Genomic DNA, 23755 nt, shown 5'->3' with positions numbered 1-23755 from the left:
CATAGTAGCAGCGTGAAACAGCTAGCTTCACCTGTTGCTCAGAGTTTTGAGATAACTTGCCCTTCCAGGGTAATCTGAGGTAGACTAGGCACTTTTAAGGGACGAAAGTGACAGCCTTAGACCCTTGCATGAGTTTGCGTGATATACAATGCGAAATAATCTGATCAGGGTAGCCATTGTCCTGCAGGACGCCTTTGATGCCCCTATTTCAACATCAAGCTTGCATGGTGAGCAAATGGCTCAGGCCCTATTTACAAGGTTGCCGATAAGACCAATCTCATAGTGTGTGAAACTGTAAGAGTCCCAATGCGTATACTGACCAGTGAAGGTAGGCTTGCAGTAGACCATGGTAGAGAACCCCCTGGCAGATTTCTCAACTAGTACAGTTCAATAAATACTGATTCACGCAATGGTGGCTGGTGTAGATCGTCATGATATAGTGCTGCAGCGCAAATACTTACGGCTTCCTTAAGTGGAACATTGGTGAATAGGCTGGCAATGTCAAATGAGTGCATGGACACAGCTTTTCTATTGGTATGCAAGTCCTGTATGGCCTTTGCAAATGTGAAGGAGTCCTTCACCGCGTATGTGGGAAACTTGTTCAAAACTGGTTGTAAGAATTCATCCAACCATTTGGCCAATTCACGTTGTGCAGAACCAGTCATAACTAAGATAGTGTGTAAAGGAACATCATTTTTGTGTGTCTTGGGCAGCTCATACATATGCAGATGCAGCGAACCATGAGGATGAGTCTTGTCCTATATATCACGTGGTAACTTATCGCTTTTACACAAGTCCAACAAGCATTTTTCAGCTTACTTTCCAGCAAGGCTATCCAGTCATGTTGAGCAGCAGGTCCAATGGTTACAAATTTGGACCTGTCATTAAGAATGGGGTACATTTTGTTGATATAGTCACACTTGTTAAGGATGACTATTCCCGTCCCTTTGCCAGGTTTACTGATGTATATGTCTGGATTGATCTTAAGGCCTCACAGCGCTGTGAGACATTTGGGTTGCATGTGAAAGTCCGACAGGTCATTCGGAATCCCGCAATATGTGTGCACTGGATCAGCTAGGCGCGCTTTCAAGGATTCAGCATTTTCAGTGGATGCTGGTTTGTGGTGGGATAGTTGGTAGTAAAGGAGTTCAAGCTCAGCAAGTACCTCTTCCCATTTGTGAAGTGTCCTGATGAGTGCAAGACAAAAAGCTTTGACATGTCTCTTTTTTCAGCAACACTCAAGTTCTGTACTACCAAATGACAATAGGAATGAATTACAGGAGCTGAGAGTAATGCAGCCAAATAATTGGAGGTGGTAAAAGCAAAATACTGCGGATGCTGGAAATCTGAAACAAAAACAAAACTACCTGGAAAAACTCAGCAGGTCTGACAGCATCTGCAGAGAGGAACACAGTTGACGTTTCGAGTCCGTATGACTCTTCATCAGAACTAAGGAAATAGAGAAATGAGGTGAAATATAAGCTGGTAGACGGGGGTTGGACAGGTAGAGCTAGATAGGAGGCCATGATAGGTGGAGGCCAAGAAGAGATTGCCAAAGATGTCATAGACAAAAGTACAAAGGGGTGTTGATGGTGGTGATATTATCTAAGGAATGTGCTGATGGGGACATTAAGGGTAGCAAGCAGGACAAGCTAGTGGCAGATGGCCCTAGTGGGGGTGGGGTGGGGGGAAGGGATCGAAATGGGCTAAAAGGTGGATATAAAACAATAGATCAAAATAAATTTAAAAACAGGTATGAAAAGAAAAATATATTTTGTTAAAAATTATTGGAAAAAGCGGGGTCGGAAAGGGGCGAATTGGGGGTGGTGCCAGTTTGCTTTAAGTAAAATAGTTGAGTTCTATCCTATTAAAAAGATGCTTTAGGGCAGTGTGCTGGCACAGTGCATGGGTAGTTTTAAGATTTAGAGGTAGGGTGTGATGTCACGATCATGGTTTTCCTCATTCCTCGCCAACATTGCAACTTCCTAATTTTGATGGTCCCATGAGTGCAGGTACTGATTAGAGCCAGGCATTGCCAAGTACCGACCCCACCATTGCTTTACCCTCTAGTATCATTTCAGGAGAGATCGAGAAACAGTAGGAAAATGACTATAGGTTGTCAGCCGCACTTTTGCTGGTGGCTTCTGAGGAAGAAAGAAAGAGCTTGCACTTGCATCATGTCTCTCATGACCTCAGGGCGTTCTAAAGATCTTTACAGCCAATTAATTACTTTTGAAGTGTAGTCACTGTATTGAACAGTAGGAAACACAACAGGCAATTTGCGCACAGCAAGGTCCCACAAGTAGCAAGGAAATAAATGCCTATCTGTTTTGGTAACTCAAAGGCAAATACGGTGGATGCTAGAAATCTAAAATAAAAACAGAAAATGCTGGAAATATTCAGCAGGATGGGCAGCATATGTGGGGAATTGCAGTAACGTTGGTTTGACAGATCCATATTGGTCAGGGCACAGCAGTGTCGTGGAAGCTTCTTTGCCCAGCTCAAGGGGCCAACTCAGCCACGATATAATGCTTCATCTGAAAGATGCAGTGGCAGCGACCTAAAAGAGATGACTTGCTGATGCTTTCTGTCAAAGAGTAGCATTGTGGTGCAAAGAGAGCTAAATAACAAAAGGAATAATACTATGTCGACCCATTTTGATTAGCTTAAGTTTGAGCACTATTATATCAGATATTTTAAAACAGTAATGAAATATAAGTCACCTCTTTTCTATTTTTCCTTAGTTCTGTTGAAGAGTCATACGGACTCGAAACGTTAACTGTGTTCCTCTCCGCAGATGCTGTCAGCCCTGCTGAGTTTTTCCAGGTATTTTTGGTTTTGTTTTGGATTTCCAGCATCCGCAGTTTTGTGCTTTTATCCTAATGAAATATAAGTAATGCCTACATGCTCACTGTACTCGTTACAACTTTGATGACCTCTCACTGCCAGGAAATTAAGATGTTGATATGCTGACGCAGTAATATGATCTTTCCTCTCATATCATGTTCCCTCTTAACACTGATAAGATAAGCATTTGCGGACAATAAGATTATATTCATGAAGCACAGGTAGCAAGATCGAAGGGACTGAAACTCAGTAGCTCAATAGCTGTGAAGACAGTCTCTTGATAGTTTCCAAATGTATTTTTCATGATGATCTGGGACAGGATAAAGAATAATCTGCGTTCCGGCTGAGGGAAGTTCAGAAAATAAAGCTGAGAGCTGTTCATTCCCCCCTGGAAAGTTTTCACCAGTAAATCACCAATTTAACACATGTAATTAGCAGCAAGGAACAAATAGCCAGACTTCTCTGTATCTTTAAAGTTTTAGCTTCTGATTGTGAATCATCAGGACACTTAATTGAATAATCATTTCATCAGCACAAACTGTCCCCCTATTTTGTTCTGTCACACTTTTTAATGTCCTACTCGGTATTGTCCTTCTGGTTTTTGTTCCTGATGTCATATTTGGGGTCTTCCAGGGTTGCTTGCGAGGATAGATAAAGAGGTAAAGATGTTTTTATGGCTATCTGACATAATAATGTCAACAAATGTCCACCTATGGGGAATTATTCCACCAGTATTTAGTCTGAGAATTCTTGATTCCCCATGGCTTACCTCCGAATTGAAGCCATGCAGAAAGGTGGTTGTTAGGGAAACCATTGGCTCAACTTAAGCACACCTGTGGTAACAGTAGTCATACCAACCAAGCCTTACTCATACGAAATGAATCTCAGCCATTTAATTTAAAAGTGCGACCTCTCTTGATTTTTTTTTAACACTTAAAAATAACCCGAGCTCCATATGCTTAAATGAACTGATGATCAGTTTCACTCGATGATCACCAACCCCATTCGTAACAGCTCCTCCATCTTGACAGCTATGACTAAACATTGCATCTGTTGGAGATGGGAGCGACATATTTCAGGTGCACAAAATGAACGCGTCTGCACTTGTGTGTTGATATAATACGCAAATTTAAAGACCTGTTGTTGCATAAGTGGGGTGTTTGCAAACAACTCTTACTCCTCACATCAGCCAGCAATAACATCTCTGAAAACATATTGGTAGAGCTGCTGATGTTCAGTGTCTATAACTGCATGGAAGGAAAGACAAAATTCCAAATTCTCAGGATGCCCAAAAGTGCTTCATAACCAATCAATTATTTAAGTCCTTTAGTGTGTATGAGCATGTGATTTAAGTATATATAAATAATATATATTTATATAATATATTCTGTTCATACCCCACATGAAAGTTAACCTGTATCAGTGTTCATGTTATCAATGTCCATTTTCACCATTTTTTACTATTATTTCAAATAAACTAAAATTAAATTGTAAAATTTGCAATTAATTTAGCCTGACTTTTTTTTGGAGAGCTTTTGTCATAATAAAATACATGCAGGAGTAAACTGCCACCATGTGTTATTTTCAGGAATACTCTTCCTTTCCTGCTTTTACTGGGAAACCTCAATTTTAATCGGCCAAAGCCGATGGTATTTGTCATTGCCAAGGTTGGAAATAAATCAAAAATAATGATTGGATGACACTAAACTTGGGCTCTAAAAGCCTGCAGATTAAATAAGACCAGATACGTATGAAAATGAAAAGGCTCGCTGGTTACTCAAGCCTATCCCACAGTGTATGCGCTCTTCCCAATCACTCTCATGCCCTCCTCGAACCCAATCACTATCATGTGATTTCTTGGGAGGAAACAAATTAGGAGAAATGTGCATTGCTGCGAAAAGAGGCATGCTGGCAAAGCTTTCTGTCCTGCACTCAGCAGGGCAGACACAAGAATGCCAAATCTCAAAGGGAACAACAATTTATACTGCATGAGAAGAGGGTGCTGATTGCTTGGCAAGTGAACTCTAATTGGTAGAAGTGTTGCGATGGAGGATGCACCAGGGAACAGTAAGGCCCAAAGCCGTCACTTGTGGTCCTGAAAAATGCCCAGTCTACCTCAGGTTGCCCCAGAAGGGTAAGGTATCTCAGAAATTTGAGTGACTAGGTGAAGCTAGCCATTTCACATTGCTACTATGCAGTAGAGTGGTGAGTGGCATTCGCCACTAACAGGATGCTGCCATCAAGTCAAAAAGACGCTCTTCCTCACACACAAATAAGAACTGTGGTGTATGAATTTCCATGCCAGTGTGTTACCAGGTATGTAGGCCATACATCCCAACTAGGCAATCGTGTCAAACATTGGCTGTTCACAACGGGCAAAGTACTGGCCATACTCAACCAGCCTGTGTTTGCAAAACTCAGAATACAGTGTCCAACATTAGATATGTTTCCGCAATTGAACAATCTATCAAACAATCCCTAGTGAGCTAAGAATTATGCTAATAACCAATTTAAAATTATCATTTGGGCTCGAAGTGTGGCCCATGTATGTGTGCGAGAAGCTACATATATTCACACACAAACAAGAAGAGCACATCCACTCGTTGCACCTTTTTCAACTAAACAAAAGCTTGGGGAACAGCCATTCCCTGGTTCATTCCCCCTTGCAATGCCTTGACCAATCAGAATCAACTTGCCTAGTTTGAATTTAAACAAAAGCTTGGCAGTTAACTGTTCCCTGGCGCATTCTCCATGGCAACAGTTCTTCCAATCAAAATTCACTGCCAACCAATCATCACCCTCTTCTCATGCAGCATAAATTGTAACTCTCTTTGAAATTTGTCATTCTTGTGTCTGTCCTGATGAATGCCAGATGAAAAAGCTTCGGCAGCATGCCTCTTTTTTCAGCAATACTTAAGTTCTGTGCTGCCAAGCAACTACAGGAGAAATGTCCGGGAAACTGCTCTCCAACCCCCGAAGCTAATCCAGCTCCCAGAGATCATACTGGCGCAATTCCCAATGTCCCAACTCCCTTCTGCATGTGGCTATGTTTGCTGCTCACAGGAACTCACGCAGCTCCATTCTAAAGGCTGGCAACGAATTTGGGCACTCACCACCAATTAATCCCAGACCTCAATGACTTTCTGCAAAAAAACAAATACCTCTTCATTTCTGACCTACCTTTATACTGGAGACACAGGAGGAGTGAGTCATTCAACCCCTAAAGTCTATTCTGCCATTCAATGAGAACATGGGTTTCCTGTATCCTAACTCCATTTATCTACTTTGGTTAACAAAAACCTATCAACCTCACACTTAAAATATTAGTTGAGTTAGCAACCATTACATTTTTTGCAGGACAGTGTTCCAAGCTTCTGCCACTTTTTACATGAAAGAATGTTTCCAAACTTAAGTAACATAAAAGGGTTAGTACACAAGATAAGAGCCAATGGTAATGGGGCGGCGGGCAGTGGGGGAGGTTGGGGTGATATATTAGACTGGCTAGAGGATTAGCTAACCAATGGAAAATTGAAGGTTAGGATAAATCAGTCATTTTCAGGTTGGCAAACCATAACTAGTGGGGTGCCTCGGGGATCAGTGCTGGGCCGTCAACTATTTACAATCTTTAGTACTGATTGGATGAAGGGATCCAGTGTATTATAGCCACATTTGCTGACCAAACAAAGATAGGTGAGAAAGCGATTGTGAAGAGGACATAAAGAGTCTACAAAGGAATGTAGATAGGTTAAGCGAGTGCACAAAAATTTGGCAGAGTATGATGCGTGAAAATACAAGTTATCCACTTTGGCAGGAAGAGTAGGAATGCAAAATATTATTTAACTGGAAAGAGACTACAGAATACTGCGGTACAGAAAGATCTGGATGTCCCCATACATGAAACACAAAAGCATGCAGGTACACAAGGGATTAGGGAGGCAAATGGAATGCCCACCTTTACTGCAAAACAGTTAGGGGATAAAAGTAGGGAAGTCTTGCTTCAACTGTACAGGGCATTGGTGAGGCCACACCTAGAGTATCACATACAATTTTGGTCCCCTTATCTAAGGAGGGATATACTTTCATTGGAGGCAGTTCAGAGAAGGTTCACTAGTGTGAATCCTGAGATGAAGATTTTGTCTTATGAGCAATGGTTGAACAGGTTGTGCCTATACTTCATTGGAGTTTAGAAGAACACAAGGTGGTCTTCCTGAAACATATAAAATTCTGAGGTGGGTTGACAAGGTAGATGCGAGGATATTTCCCCTTGTGAAAGGATCTAGAACTAGGGGGCTTGGTTTCAGAATAAGGAGGCCACCCATTTAAGCTAGAGATGAGGGAGGGGTTTTTTCTCTCAGAAAGTCATGAATCTTTGGAATTCTCCAACTAGTGAGCTGCGGAGGCTGAGTGTGCATATTCAAGGCTGTGATAGATAAAGTTTTGAACTATAGGGGAGTCAAGGGTTATGGGGAGTAGGCAGAAAAGTGGAGTTGAGGCCAAAATCAGAGAAGCCATGATCTTTTTGAACGCGTGGCAGAGCAGGCTCAAGGGGCTAGATGGTCCACTCCTGCTCTTATTTCTCATGTCGTTATATTTATGTCCCCTGGTCAGCAGGTGTAAAAAATGCAAAATGTTTTAGTGTCATGATCTTCAAATCACAATTTTGGTTATATTCAGAAGACTTAATTGAATAATAAATACTAACTATAAACATAGAGATGGGAAATGTGCACATTATAAAAACAAGACAAGGCTTGTGTTTCAATGTATGACGCATTTAAAACATGTTGCCTTTGCTTGCGCTATCATAAGATTTACATCGCAGAAGGTGGCCTGTTGGTCTATCGGTCGGACCCAGTTCTAGCTGCTTGGCGCTGTATATTATCATCACATTTCCTTGCGATTATCAAATTTTTTTCAACCTGTAAGTGTTTTTCAGCTTCAAACGACACCCACAATCAACTTTTATCCTTTGTACAATATGTACAGAAGGGTGCACTGTGAAAATCTTCGTGGCAATATACTGTATTGTCATTCAATGAAACCGTCCCTTCATGACATGTGTGAGGCTGTATGTGATATTGTTCAAAAGAAAAGTAATTCCGATTGTGTGATGTGAAGCTTAAGAAACAGAGCTCAAAATACATGTAGAGCAAAACTAAGTACAGGAAAATGCAACTACCAAACAGAAAAAATATGTAAGATTGTAAGCGTATTAAAGATCTGTCGTTGATTCTCTGTGCGTTATGCCCAGATGCTGTCTGGTGCAGCCTTCCGTCCAATAGTACAGTTGTGATTATATTGTTGCAGTTTTACAGCTGTCAATCTCTGAAGGAAAGAAGCAGGAGCCATAAAAGTGTTGAACTGAGCACAAACACTAATATTCTCTGTGCTTAGTATTATGAATTCAGCTTCAAATTGGGTGAGGCTGCCAGTCACCCGGGCAGCGGTACGAGTTATGAATACAGCCGTTCAGAGGTGACACTGATGCTGTGGTTTCACTGAATGTTTTTAATCCACTTGCAAAAGCCTTCATTTTCTTGCTCAGCGAAATGCATATAAAGAAGCATATGTCTATAAAACCGTATTTTCTCAACCTTTGTAGAATACCTGAAGGAAGTAAAGATGTTTAGGCAGGGACTAAGTGGGAAAGAGCTGCAAACGTGGCACAGAGGAGACGGGGATGCAGTTAAAATGCAAAACTGAAACCACAGCAGACAAAGAGGGCGATGTCTCAGAATTAAACTCTTATCCTTCTATTTAAATGCCTTCGTGATCTTGCTTATTTCTATCTCTTTAACCTCCTGCAGCCTTAAAACACACATGCCTCCTCTCCCCATCCTACCCCCAACCCCTAAAGTCGATTCCTCTGACTCTGGGCTTTTGTGTACCCCAACTCTTTACCATTACTTTGCACCACTATTGGCAGCCATGTCAACAGCGGTCTGGGTCCCACACTCTGGAGTTCCCACCCTAACCCTCCTCCACCCTCCCATCTCCTCCACAAGGATGGGTAAAACTCATTTATTTGACTAAGCTTGACCACACCTGCTATCTCCTTATTTGCCTGAGCGTCTAGTTGTCTGGTTATGCCTCTGTGATCACTTCGCGACACATTTCTGTGTTCAAGTTGCTATACAAATGCAAGTTGGTGACAATGAGAGCAAAACAAAATGAAAGACAAACACAGCTGTGAGGGATAAATTACTAGGTCAGATTTTAACGGTCCAATAAGTGAAAGTAATAGCTAAACCCAAGAAGAGATAGGAATTCCCGAGGATAGATTTTTCTTTAAATAAGAAGATGCCAATATAGATTCAAAATATAGATGAATTCACTGAATTTTAATTTTTTGTGTGAACTAGATCTGCAGAGATCAGCTATAATGGAGCACAGACTCCACTAATGTAACATAGCCCTCTTAAAGTAACATTTCCTCATACAATAGGCTACATGGTTAGCTCCCTAGGAATTTAAAATGATGCAGATTTGTTGTGATGCATTTATAGTTCATACAAGCATTGCAAACAAATTATTTTCTCAGAAACCAAGTAAGGGCTCAGAGCAGGTGGGCGTCCATTGCCGATGGCCAGTAAAATGCCTGTAACTGGAGAGATGCCTCCAAGCCCCCATCCCCCAGCTCTCTGCCTCTTGTCAAGTTGGGTACTCCCTTCTCCTGCAAGGTGAGAGAGGTGTGAGGGTTTGTAATGGACTATGTGGAGAGTAAGGACATCATTTCTGGAAGTGACTTTGAGGTATGGGTGTACGAGGGTAATAGACTGAGGGTGAATGTGAGTGTTGACTGTTCAGCTGGGGTTGGGAGGTGCCTACAGAGAGAGTGGAGCTGCAAAGTGTGCCGATCTGAGAGATGGTGTACAGGAGAATGCTGGGCAAGTCAGAGCACAGGGCTTGGCACCTGAGCATGTTGCACCACTCACCTGTCATGCCCTCCTGAGGCCCTGAGACCTCTTGGTACACTGTCTCCAGGTTGGAGAGAGCACACCCCTACTGCTCACTTCCGTGGTCACTTTGTTCCGTGTCTGCTCGGTTGGAGAAGTTGTCCACTACCTTCAGTCCTTGGAAGAGCTCACCTCACTGTGCCCTCTTAGATCCCACAGCAGGATCTCCAAATAAGAGTGAGAGACCAGGGGTTTGGGGGCAGGGGGACAGGGGTGGTGGTCAAGTGGGGGTGGTGGGGAGGGAGCAGCCTTCCCAGGTCTCCTCACCATTCCTGTGATTGCTGCAGCCTAGAAAACGCTGATGTTGCTGAGCTTTTCTGACAGGCATCTTAGTCCCTTTAAACTAAAATTCCTCTTCTGATAGAAAGGTCCAGCCCATCCTAACTGGATGGGGAACGTGGAGGCAGAACAACAGTTGGTTTGCTCTGGTAAAAAGCAACTGCCGAGTGTGACGTGCGGAGACTTGAGTTTCAAGCTGGAAAATGGTCCTGTCATTATGGCAGGGACTGAAGTGGTAAGACTCTGCCCCATGATTCTGGACATTCAAGTGTCAAGCATTAAATACACACCTTATTCAGTTCTCATCAAATGTTTACATGTGCACACTTTCCAAAAGTGGTCTGGAACAGGCTGGCTTTTTATTCCCCTCTCCTTAGCACAGGAGGATTAATGCCAATCATCCTGTCCCCACTGTCTCCCTCCTAACTCAGCACAGACCAGAGATTAAGCTGTAGCCTTCCTGGTCTGTGTAGTTTAGTACTGTACCAGATGTTGTATTTACCAAATAAACTAACATCTGAGCTACCTCCTGCATCAATTATTCTGTAAGCCATAACACTGATCTTATCACCCATTACTGAATTCAGTATAACACTTTGTGCTCCATTTCTATGTGGACTTGCATTGTACAGGATTTATTAGCTTGGCTGAGTTGGAGTTGAGTAGCTAAAGGTTACAGATTTAGTATTGTGTCAGTGGCACCTAATAGAGAATGTATTTTCTTGAGGCTTTAGGCTTTTGAAAGACTTAATAGCTTTACTTCATATCGCAGAGGTTCCATCGTGCTTCCGGGTTTGCAGATCTGCTGTGTAGGAGCGAACGGAAGTTTGAAGCTAATCAGTCTGAGTGTTCATTGATCAGATTTGAACTCTGTTCTTTCCAATGGACATTTGTTATGCAATCTGTTCTCATTTAGATGGTGTCTGAAAAGCCTGATTTCTTCTCTTAACCTGGTTCCAGATTGAACCCAAGCAGTTCAGTCCACAGTGCTCTTTTTTTCCCTTTTTGGTAGATTTTGCTAGTGAAATTATTACATTATGCTCCTTTCTGCCTCCATCTATCAATGTTCACAGCATCTTTACAACTTGTTCCATCACCATCATTCTGTGACATGGATATTCACAGCTGGCTCTCTCAAAATTAATAACCGTAAGATTGCTCAAACTGTTGAAATATTTTTAGCTCAATAATCATATGAAAGTAATGAAGTTAAATAAGCTGTATATATTATTTTGACATTTTGGTTAGTACAATTGTTCGCACTAAGATTGGAACAGTTATAAATCTCTCATGTGTTTTAATGAATTAACGGTGAAGGCGCACTTCTGTTACCCTCCCAGGCTTTAGCGCTCTACTCCTGTGCACGATTGTCACTGGGTACCCTACCCAGTCATTGTGTACAGTACCACACTGACAGTATAGTTTCCTGATGCTTCAATCATTGTATATTTCACTGACAGTATACCAGGTTTCCTGATGCTTCAATCATTGTATGTTTCACTGACAGTATACCAGGTTTCCTGCTGCTTCAATCATTGTATATTTCACTGACAGTATACCGGGTTTCCTGCTGCTTCAATCATTGTATATTTCATTGACGGTATACAGGTTTCCTGATGCTTCAATCATTGTATATTTCACTGACAGTATACCAGGTTTCCTGCTGCTTCAATCATTGTATATTTCATTGACGGTATACCAGGTTTCCTGATGTTTCAATCATTGTATATTTCACTGACAGTATACCAGGTTTCCTGCTGCTTCAATCATTGTATATTTCATTGATGGTATACCAGGTTTCCTGATGCTTCAATCATTGTATATTTCATTGACGGTATACCAGGTTTCCTGATGCTTCAATCATTGTATATTTCACTGACAGTGTACCAGGTTTCCTGATGCTTCAGTCACCCACCTGATACAAAAGGATGAGGAACAGCTTCATTTCAGGAATCAACTCCATAAACAAAAATAGATTTATTTTCCCTAATATAAAATTTAATTACTTTTCCCTTTATTTTTTACTTCATTAATGTTGTTTCAAAAAAATACCCAGTTTACCTTGTAAAGGAAATCCACCCAGAAGTTGAAAAGAAATTAGCAACTTTTAAAGTCTGTGCAAAAGGAAATGAAGGGGAAATTCACCAAATTCAACTGAAACAAGCCAATCAATGAGAAGGCTTTTGTTTTGAAATTGTGTTGGGAACCTCCACAAGCTCTAGCATTAATATTTATGGTTTGAATTCATAATAAGTTACTGCTAAAAACACCTTTACTAGAGTAAAAGAATATTTGTAAGCTGTTGGCAGCTTTAGTAAACAAAGCCCCCAATTGTATTCCTATGTGCTTTGCAGGAATTAACAGGGATGCTACAGTTTCGTGAATTGGCTGGTTGTTGGAATACCAGTGCTAACAATTTTTTACTGATGGGATATTAATTACTTGAGTCTTTAAAATCCATGAGTGCATCACCTCTACATGAAAATAAATGTAGGCCACAGGTTGCTGATAATAAGGCAAAAGACAACTTTTAAATAAATGGATTCTGATGCTGGAACTGCAAGAGCCAAGCTCAATGAGTTTCAATCATCAAAACCCTATGATTCAATTACAAATAAAAATAGAAAATGCAGGCACTACTCAGCATATCAGGCAGCATTTGTGGAGAAATAAATAGGCATCAATCTGAAACATTTCTGTTTCTCTCTCCACAGATGCTGTCTGCCCTGCTGAGTATTTCCAGCATTATCTGTTTCTTTTATGTCAGATTTCCAGCATCAGCAACATTGTGCATTTATACCTTTGAAGCAAGTATTGCTTCATATTTCTGCCAGCCATATTTCATTCAGCAGGAAATACAGAAGGTCATACTTATTGCTAAAGCTGGCACTTGCTGCATCTCCTCCTGTTAGTGCGTGAAGTTTGTAAGTAATGTACATGTTGGGAAAATAAAAGGAAGAACAGCAATTGGCTCAGAGATAAAGATAATGTGATTATGGTTACACCTGTACAACTGCTACTAGTTTCAGGCCAGTATCTGTAAAGTATGATGTCACAGATGGCAATCCCCAGGCTATACTGCTGGCTGGACCCCCAGTTGTGCTTCATAATGAAGGAGTTCTATAATGCTTGCTTGTACAAATGTAATACAGCCATTATTTTGATGTTTGGAGAATGCACGACTAACCTCAGCTTTCCCCAGACATTAAAAGCATTGAAACATAAGTTTACACACTTTGTGGCAGGCATAAGATGCTGCCTGCAGTTTTGTAGGAGGCTCAAGTTTTTCAACACGTTACCCAGTCCATGCAATGTGAGATAGTCCAACTAAGGTGGTCTCACGTCTTTGTTTAGTGTGATCAGAGGCTGAGCTGCTTCCAAGGTATATTGTCACTTTAGCAATAGTGTGCAAGCCTGATTGCATCAATATGAAAGTGGCAGTATATCTGCAGTCTAATTGCAATGGTCATGCTCACTGTATTATACTAAGTTCCACGGGAATATTATTAAAGCCAGCAAATTAAAAGGCATTGTGATTTCATATTGAAAGTAACATCACACTTTTAAATAGTGACAAACGTATCAATTCATTGCAAATAATTCACGATGCTGCCTGACTATATTACAGTAACCGGTGTTTCACCAGGGAGCAGAAATTAGGCAAATATACAAGAAAAGGTCTGAAACTTCTATCGATCAGTATGTTTGTTGTAAAGTGTAATCCAATGGCTCCAACATCTCTGCAAATTCTCTTTAGGGCTTTAGTTATCACCTGACAGTCTAGGCAATGAATGTGGTGTCAGGATTACCTAGTGAACATTCACCTTCCTTGAACTCCTAAAATATTAGGTGACACTAGGGATAAACATGAAGAGGAATATGCTGCCTGTCCTGTTTATGTGCTGCTTAGTTTGTGCTTAAAACTTGAAGTATTCAACTAAAGTGAACTGTCAGATGATTATTCTGGGGCACTACAGCCTATTGCAACCAGTACATTTATACAGATGTTTTTCATCATTGGCCAATTCTACTGAAACTTTATTTGTGCAGTTTGACAAAAAGTAAAAGCAGCACGCCATAGTCATGGGCAGTATCATGTACTGTCTGCAGTAGACTACCAAGTTCAAAGCAGGGCATCCCGACGACAGTTAAGCTGCAAAAATGTTATCACACTTCCTTCTGTGTGTTGGAACATGCTTTTAAATTGTTCTCACAACGCTTTAAAATATTTTTAGTTCACCTTATTTTGTTTGGGTGGATTATTAACTTATTTTTGGGTTGACTGTGTGCTTCTACTTGTTTTGTGCTGTAGGGGAAATTTTCCCTCCCTGTGTTAGAATCACCTCAAGCCTCCAAGGGCAGTGTTCACTTCCAGCGCACTGTATGTAACTTCACCCCACCTGATACTTGCAGGGTTCCCTCACCAGAGGCGTTAACACAGGCAAGTATCCTGATCATCATAGATTGAAGGGGGCTATTTCACCTTTGAATACGGGAGACATTTTAAATAGCACCACATGGGTGTTTATTTTTTTTAAGCGAGGGATGTGCTACCCTAAACAGTCCCCGAGGTCTTCGGATCGATTCCTGTTCATCCCCCATGAGATTCCTGTACGTTTCTTTTAATGTGTCCTTTTTAATGCATGTCTGTGACATTTAAAAAAAAAACAAAAGAATATTTCTATAGCAATAGCAGCGATTTTTCCTCTCCTTTGGGTAGCTTGGGGAAATTAGGGACCCCTGACATTTGCGAACATTCACTGAGAGGTGTGTCTCCCCCCACAGACACTCAAGTTTGAAAGCGGCCAACCCGGCACCAGATTGCACTCATATCAACACACACACACACACACACAAAATAATAATATTAAAGCAAACAAGGGGTGGTCTTACCTGGACACGTTCATTTCACGAGGAGGGCGAGTGGCTTTGTCGTAGGCAACTTTACCAAAAACCCCCGCTATAATCACAAAGGCGATCACCCCGCAGGTGATGTAGACAGTGCTGTTGGTCTTGTCTTTGCTGGGGTCGTACACGTTCTCCAGCTCGCCCAGATCCGGGTCGGTGGTGACTTGGATTTCCACTTTGGGCGTCACGTAGTTCTTGCACCCGTTCTGCTCCAGGCGGTAGTTCTTGTCCTGGCAGCAGTAGCGCATGTAGCAAGTGCCACAACAGTAATTGTAGGAAGTCCTGTTGCATTCGAAGTCGGGGTCCCACTGCCCGGCCACGTCGTAGTGACCCCGGCATTTCTCGGAGTGCTGCAGGACAAGCGGCTTCATCCTGTTGATCTGCAGGACGGGCACCACCACGGTGGCGTTGACTTGTGCCGCCCTGGCGGTGTTGGGCCCTTGGCGCCGGGGAGATGCCAACGTCCTGTTGTTCCTGGACCTCCCTGCGCAGACCAGCAGGCTCAGGGGGTCCATGTAGACCAGCAAGAGGAGGAGATGCTGCATCGTCGGTGGCAAGTGGGGCAAACCCTTCCCCTTCCGAAACGCGCTCCTCTTCCCCCGTTGATCTCTCCAAATAATATATATAAAAAAAAACAAGGGCAGCCCTTAGCGGTGCCCTCCCCTGCCCTGTTCCCAGGTTGCTCGCCTGGCCACCAGATCCCGCACGCCCACCGCCCACCAGCTGGCAGGAAGCATCGCCCCCTTTCTGAGGTGGATGGGGATGGATGTGCACGGGGTGGGTGAGAGAGGGGGGGGATAAATCAGACGGAGTCGCTCTCCACTGCGGCAAATTGGCCAATCTGCACCCCCACCCCCCTCCCCTCCCTCCCTCCCCCCACCCCAACCACCTCCTCCCCTCCACCCGCCCCCTCCCCCCTCAGCAAAGGGAGATCAGGGTCCTGGGGTCTGTCCCGATGAGGGTGGGTTCGCTCCAAATCCCGTCAGTCGATACCAGGCGAAAATCGCTCCCTTTCTGTCGGAATGTGGAAGTTTGGAATCGCATTTCCTCACATCTCGGGTGATTTAATCTCACTTGCCAGTTTCCATTGGTCTATTGGGTGGGAGAGAATAAAGGAGGTGGGGAGGGAGGGAGAGACAAGAACAGAAAAAATAAAGCTGGTTAGAGCGGTGTGAAGTGGAGAGGTGGCGTTTTATGACACACTGACAACAGGCTGGATACAGAGACAGTGCGGTGCACCCAACTCAGAATAGGGAGAGCAGAAAAAATCATCTCCACTCACTCCACACACACACACACACAGAGACACACATTCACACACATTCACACTCACACACACATTCACACACACTCCACACACACACACATTCACACACAGAGACACACATTCACACACACACAGAGACACACATTCACACACACACAGACACACACATTCACACACACTCACACATTCACACACACACACAGAGACACACACATTCACACACACTCACACATTCACACACACACAGAGACACACACATTCACACACACTCACATTCACACACACACAGAGACACACATTCACACACACTCCACACACATTCACACACAGAGACACACATTCACACACACTCCACACACACACACACATTCACACACAGAGACACACACATTCACACACACACACAGAGACACACACACACACACAGGCACACATTCACACACACACACACACACACATTCACACAGAGACACACACACAGACACACATTCACACACAGAGAGAGATTGAGGCAAATAGCAGGAGAGAGAGAGAGAGAACTCCGGGCAGTGACATGGTTTAAAGAGATGGAAGGCGGGAGGGATCTTAAGTTTAAGAGACCGAGGATCCCGGCTGCCTGAGCGGGTGCCTTAGGCTGTTGTGGGATCCTGGGGTGAGTTGAAGGCGAGCTCCGTGGCCCTGGGTGCTCTTGACTGTAGGGGTTGGGGGGAGGGAGAGAGCCAGCACTTACCGCGGTTCGCAGGGCTGCCTCCGCTCGCTCCTGGTCGCACACTCACGTTGGCACAGGGATGGGAGAGAGAGAGAGTGAGTGAGCCGAGCTGAAGCAGCTGGGAACCCGGCCGCTCCGGCTCCACCTCCATCCATCCAACAAATGGAGCCCACGCACACGGCTCACCCAGCCAGAGAACGTCACAGCCTCAGCTACAGCCTTCTACTTAAAGATCCTTCCCCCTCCCCAACCACCCACACCAACCCCACCCCCCCCCCTCCAAAAGAGAAAAAAAATATATAGACTTAAGAGAAAAAACCCCCATCAGCTCCGCATCGCCGAGGTTCTGTCTCCCTGAGATCGATGTGGGGCTGGTACCGGGAATTGGGGAGCCGAGGGGAAGAATTACAAACACTAACCCCAGCAGGTCACAGTCGATCCTTTATCGACCAAGCTCCCATCTCATGAAAACTCAGTGCCTGACTTTAAAACAAAAAAAAGAACTGATCAGAATTGGTGGAACTATTGGTCAGAGGCGGTCCCGGGCCAGTTTCTGCTCTAAGTCTTGATACTTGGGGTGGGGGGAGTCAATGCAAAACTTTATTTGCAGGGAAATCCGAGTTGTCCTGTAGCAGGTTGAGTGCAGGAGTGATAACTTGTGGTTTTTGTAAGGCTGCAGCACCAGCAGCTGGACCGGTCTTAACCTAGCCCAGGTGAAAGCGATGTGTTGGGTACCGATTGGTGTGTGGATGGGGGGTGGGGGGTAGGGTGTTTTGAGGGATAGTTGGAATTGCGGGAATTGGGCAGCTCAGGAAAGGATCACTTCAAACTCAGAAATCCCCCAAATGTACAACACGGGGGCGTGAAGTCCAATCTCTACAAGAGCCTCTGCCGATGTTGTTACAGTGAAGCTGCTGAGCAGCGAGTGCAAGTAATTTACACATCAGATTATTATAAGACTCAGTGAATATGTGCTGCTGTATTGGGGTACAGGCCCTACTGAATCCAGGGAAATACATAGGCTGACATGGAAATGTGGCCCCTCTTCAAGTCGATTCCTTTGCATATATATATATATGTTTTTAAAAATAATAAACAGGTTGCTCGCAAACAGAGGAGATCCAATCTGTTGTGAAAGTAAGCACAATGTCAGGCACTTCGCCTCCTCCATTCTCCAGCCTGATGGATCGGAGTTAGACAGTCACCTTTAGCGATCTTGGGTGGGAAATTGGGGTTGAGGAGGGGGTTGGTGGTGTCGGGGGTGGGGGGTAATCCAGCTCCCAGCAGATGTTACAAAACAATCCAATCCCCCAGCAATTTGCTGGGAGGGTGAGTGTTAGATGTCCCAGCGCTCCAGTGGCCGAGTACATTTTGGGTGAGATGGGACACTGGGGGGGCAAGAGGAACAATTACCCTGGCCTCTAGTTTCAGCCGCGCGGTGGACAGGGCAATAGAAGCAAAATACTGCGGATACTGGAAACCTGAAATAAAAACAGAAAATGCTGGGGGGAAAAAACTCAGCAGGCCCGTCAGCATCTGTGGAGAGAGAAGCAGAGTTAACCTTTCGACTCTAATATGACTTCTTCAGAACTGGTAAACATGGTATTTTTTTCATCTTTTAAAAAAATGTGCATGTCGCTACACATGGCGAAATTGCCACCATTGTCCCACCCTGTGGGGCATGTGATCTGTCACTAGTATGTTAATACTGGATCTAATGTACTTCTCCCTAACTGGATTTTCAAAGCGTTCGACTTATCCTGGTTGCAATTTTTAGCAACCCGGCAATTGCTTCCAAAGAGGCGAATCGGGTACATTGCAATCAGTAGAATTCTTCCCCGTAAATTCTGTAGGAGGTTTGGTCCCATGGCGTTGCATGGTTCCAGCTTCTGTCCACATTATATGAATACATATTAACTTTGAATAAAAACCAGAAGGTGGTGTATTTTGACGATAAGAGCTGAGTGCACTCAAATGCTCATTTCTAATCAGATCAGTACAGTTCCCTATACAGGAATAACTATGACACTAAGTGGCAGTGTTACTGCTCCCATCTCTTTTTTTTAATTTCACACCATTACTACCAACATACGTAACTCAGGCTCCTGTTACATTTTCCCACAAGTTTTGATATGTGAGTTCCCTTTTCGAAAATGATCAGTTAGGATAACCACTTTGGTGGAACGTATTGGACGTTGGGCGATTTCTCAGTCTCTTCATAATGCAAATATTATTTATTGCATTAAAATGCTTGAATTGTCCAATAATTTGAATGAAGCTACATCAAAACCAGAATCAAGTGGGAAGTCGGCGATAATAAACAAACTGAATTATCAGATAATTTGAATTAAGTGACCGAATTAAGCGTCGACTGTGGTACTCGACCCCATGCTTATCATTTAGAGGGGTGTGTGTGTGCATGTGTATATATGTGTTTATGTACGTGTTTGTGTATGTGTACATGTGTGTGTGTGTATTCATCCGTGTGTCTATATGTGTATATTTGTACGTGTGTCTATGTCTATGTCTGTATGTGTGTGTGTACATGTGTGTGTATATTCATGCGTGTGTCTATATGTATATATTTGTACGTGTGTCTATGTCTATGTCTGTATGTGTGTGTATGTGAATGTGTATGTATATATATATATGTGTTTATGCGTGTGTGTGTATATGTGCATGTGTGTGACTGTGGATGTGTATATATGTGTTTATGCGTGTGTGCATGTGTGTTTGTGTGTATGTTTCTGTCCGTGTATATGTGCATGTGTGTATATGTGTGTTTATGTGTATTTGTATGTCCCTGTGTGTATGTGTACGCCTGTATGTGGAAATGTGTGTGGGTGTGTATGTCTATATCTATGTGCGTGTTTTAATTGTACATCAACCCCCTACTTTAAGCACCTGAATCGGTTCAGGTTATGACTAAGTCATAAAACTAGATGTTCCAACCCACACACTGTTTGCACGATTTTGCATCAATGCTTCGCTGTTGAAGATTTGTTTCCCTTGACAAAGCGGCATCTTCCCCAGGGGTGAAATTGTTAGCCCCGGAGAGAGTCTGCTTTTCACCCCCCCGGTTGAACGTGGAGTGGCTGTTATTATCCTAATGTGCTATGGCGTGGACTGAAACACGTTGTGCTCCCGGAGATATCTCCGACTGGGTGGGTGGCTGTGGGTGACTGTCCACACTGAATGAGTTGGTTCAGTTTTAGTGCAGGAATGGTCCAATCATTTGAAATTAATGAACGAGTCTCTCTAAGGGAGAACTGGGCTCGAATCCAATGGGAACTCTCCTAACTAGAGCCTTTCATAACCTGTCTTGAGTATTTTATAACTGGACCGTGAATGGCGATGCATTTAGTGTGTCATAGGATACGGGGATTTAGGAGAACTGGAACAAGTGGGCTGGGGGGGAAAAAAAAGGTACCGAATGATAACGTCCTGTATTCCTGACTCGGCAACCTGCTTCTCTGTGCTGATTCACCCATTGAAACATGTTTAAAAACCAGGGAAAAGTGGGAAGATCTGGAACCGAAAAGATACAGGCGCTCCTGGTTGCCAAGCAACGGGAGAGTATCAAAGTTAGCTGCGGGTTCTCAGGTTTCCTATATTTAATTTAATTTTCACTCGACTCCCTCGTGTCTGGAGAGGCAGTGGCGCCAACTGAGTTTGTTTTTTTTTGGGGGTTTTGTTTAAATGTTGCAGTTTAACCTGCTGTGTATCCCGCTGCTTGGCCACCTCGTCCCCGGCCTGAGGTCGCTGACCATTGAGGGAAATGTGCCCGGTGACAGAGGCAGCCCAGCCCAGGGCAGCTCAGCACAAGCCTGAGGGTCACCACCCAGCCCACCCGTTGAATAGGACCATTCGCCTTAGCCGTGCTGCATGAAGTGATTGACTCTGGGGGAAACCTTCACACCATTCCTTTAACGTAGTCCAGTTCCGCCGCTGCCCCTGCTTTACTCTCTGAAGGTCCCTTTTGTCCCTTTGCACAATTCTCCAGTGCAGCTGAGAATCTTGACCATTCCCCTGCTCTGAGCCAATTGATTGGCCCTTTTCCTGGGTTAATCATCAACTTTCTGGCAACCGCGGAGATATTTTCTTTAGCGCCGCCTGCACAGGAAATGAACGAAGTACCGTTGTGTATATTCTATTTCAAAATGGAACAAGTAATATCAACTGTAGAGTGGGAAAGAAAATAATATCGTTGTTTACACCCTACAGGTGCGCGCAGTTTATACACAGCTTTTGCATTTACATGTACTTACATGTTTACATGGACAACATGTTTATGCCTAAAAGGGAATAACTTTTATCACAATAGTGTCTATTACAACTTCCCATGGGAAGTGTTGGTGCACAGTGGAAATATTGTCAGCGATTATCAGTTATAATCCCTTCTCCGATGTTTGGTGATTTCAAGGAGACATTAGTCAGCAGAAGCCCCTACTCTAACAGTCTAGTTTCGCACGTAGTGAGCACGCAAATATTCGAAGTCAAACTATTCGTACCCTGATTATTTCATTTCTCCCAGTTTATGTGCACACGTTTTCCGACAGCCTGGTCCCTGTTTCACACAATTTTCACCATTGGCCAGGACTTTACCAGAAAAGCAGGGGAAAAGACTGATAGCAGTCTCCCAGCCTGCTGGATAGAAGCTAATGACAATAACTTCACTTGATTCTCACTGAGGGATCTCGTTAACCAGGCCTATTGCAAAATGAGGAAGTGCATTTCCTTTCTGCACTGTTTCATTGCAGACTGTCATATCCCAGTTTTAATCTCACTCTAACCTGTTGTCAGGCTACTGTAATATTATCCTCTTCTTCTCCCAGGATACAGGAGTTCAATCCATTCCTGAGTCAATGGTTTAGGATGGCAGAAGATGATATTCAGAAACAACATTTTTCCATGATATGAAACTATAAAGAATGGGTATAACACACTGACTTACTATAGCAAAATGTTTTCATACCACATCAAACCACATACCACACAGGTCCCTGAAGGCAGCAGTTCAAGTAGACAAGGTTGTAAAGAAGGCATATGGAATGATCTCCTTCATTGGCAGAGGTATAGAATATAAAAGTAAGGATATAATGTTGGAATTGTACAAAACACTGGTGAGGCCACATTTATTGTTCTGTCACCAGTTCTGTCACCACATTACAGGACCATAAGACCATAAGACAAAGGAGCAGAAATTAGGCCATTTGGCCCGTCGAGTCTGCTCTGCCATTCAATCATGGCTGATAAGTTTCTCAACCCCATTCTCCCGCCTTCTCCCCATACAGGAAGGATGTAATAGTTCTGGAGAGGGTGCAGAGGAGGTTTACAAGAATGTTGCCAGGGTTAAAAAAGTGTAGCTACGAAGAGAGATTAGATTGTTTGGGGTTATTTTCCTTAGAACAAAGAAGGCTGAGAGGTGACTTGATTGAGGTGTACAAAATTATGAGGGGAATAAATAGAGTGGACAGGATAAAATTGTTTCCCTTGGTGGAGAATTCTAGAACCAGGGGACATAGATTCAAGATAAGTGGCAGCAGGTGTAGAGGGGAACATGAGGAAGAACTTTTTTAAGCAGAGGGTAGTGAGTGTCTGGAATTCGCTGCCCAAGTTGGTGATAGAGGCAGAAACTCTTTTAAAAAGTACCTGGATCTGCACCTTAAGTGCTGTAAGCTGCAGGGCTATGGGCCGGGTGCAGGAAGGTACGATTAGAAAGGGCACCTGGGTGTCTTCGGGCTGGCATGGACAAGATAGGCTGAATGGCCTCCTTCTGTGCTGTAACTTTTTTATGGTTCTAAACTTGAATCTCTTACTCTGAAGAAGAGTCATACGGACTTGAAACGTTAACTCTGTTTCTCTCTCCACAGATGCTGTTAGACCTGCTGAGTTTTCCCAGTATTTTCTGTTTTTGTTTCAGACTTCCAGCATCTGCAGTATTTTGCTTTTATATTGAATCCCTTACTCTTTTATCCCCAATCTTTTTATTCTTTCATGGGATGTGGGCATCACTGGCAAGGCCAGCATTTGTTGCCCATCCCTAATTGCCCTTGAACTGAGCAGCTTACTGGAACATTTCAGAGAACAGCTAGGTGTCAGCCACATTGCTGTGGGTCTGGAGTCACATGTAGGCCAGACCAGGTAAGGATGGCCTACATGTGCCTCCATGTGACTTTACAACAATCAATGATCATTTCATGTTCACCATCACTGAGACGAGCTTTCAATTCCAGAGTTTTTTCAATTTAATCAAATTTAAATTCCATCAGTGTCAATGGGTGGGTGGGATTTGAACCTGTGCCATCAAAGCATTAGCCTGGGTTTCTGGATTATAAACCCAGTGACTTCACCACTACACCATCATCTCCCCCACCATTGATTTTTCTCATTCCTTTATGTGGAAATGTAAGAGGGCATATTAAACTATTATTATGTCTTATTGCTTTAATTTGATGTTTGATTCATGTACACACTGAATTTTTATTCATTTTTCTTCACCCCACCCCCCTCCCACCATCAAGAGCACTGACTCATACTAGAACAAATAGGTGCCGGAAAATCTATGAGACCTTACCCAAGTGATGAATCTTCATTTGTTTTTCCAAAGATTAACTGTTCTGGAGGCCAATTGACCATGGAAGGCGACATGACTGAGATCCTGCACTCATCCTGCATTTCCACTATCGGACTTCCAAACAGGAGTCACTGGCCAGTGTTCAGAATGGAAAGGCCAGCTTATTCTGCACCTCCCACCCGCAATTTGCTGTATAACTAAGAGAAGTTAAC

At 43.4% G+C, this 23755-nt stretch overlaps 1 protein-coding gene across 1 annotated transcript in view; it reads right to left on the bottom strand.

Moving 5' to 3' along the window:
* The window catches only part of LOC144699628 (protein shisa-6-like), a 560335-nt gene extending 544789 nt beyond the window's left edge, over positions 1-15546 (bottom strand). The window contains exon 1 of the mRNA XM_078570705.1: positions 14976-15546. Coding sequence (XP_078426831.1) covers positions 14976-15535 — 560 coding nt within the window. The 5' untranslated portion in view covers positions 15536-15546. The remainder of the gene's footprint in view (positions 1-14975) is intronic.
* Between the last annotated feature and the right edge of the window lie 8209 nt (positions 15547-23755).

Source organism: Cetorhinus maximus, chromosome 24 (genome assembly GCF_964194155.1).
Source record: "Cetorhinus maximus chromosome 24, sCetMax3.hap1.1, whole genome shotgun sequence".
Classification (NCBI taxonomy): Eukaryota; Metazoa; Chordata; class Chondrichthyes; order Lamniformes; family Cetorhinidae; genus Cetorhinus; species Cetorhinus maximus.
This window is presented reverse-complemented; position numbering and strand designations above follow the sequence as displayed.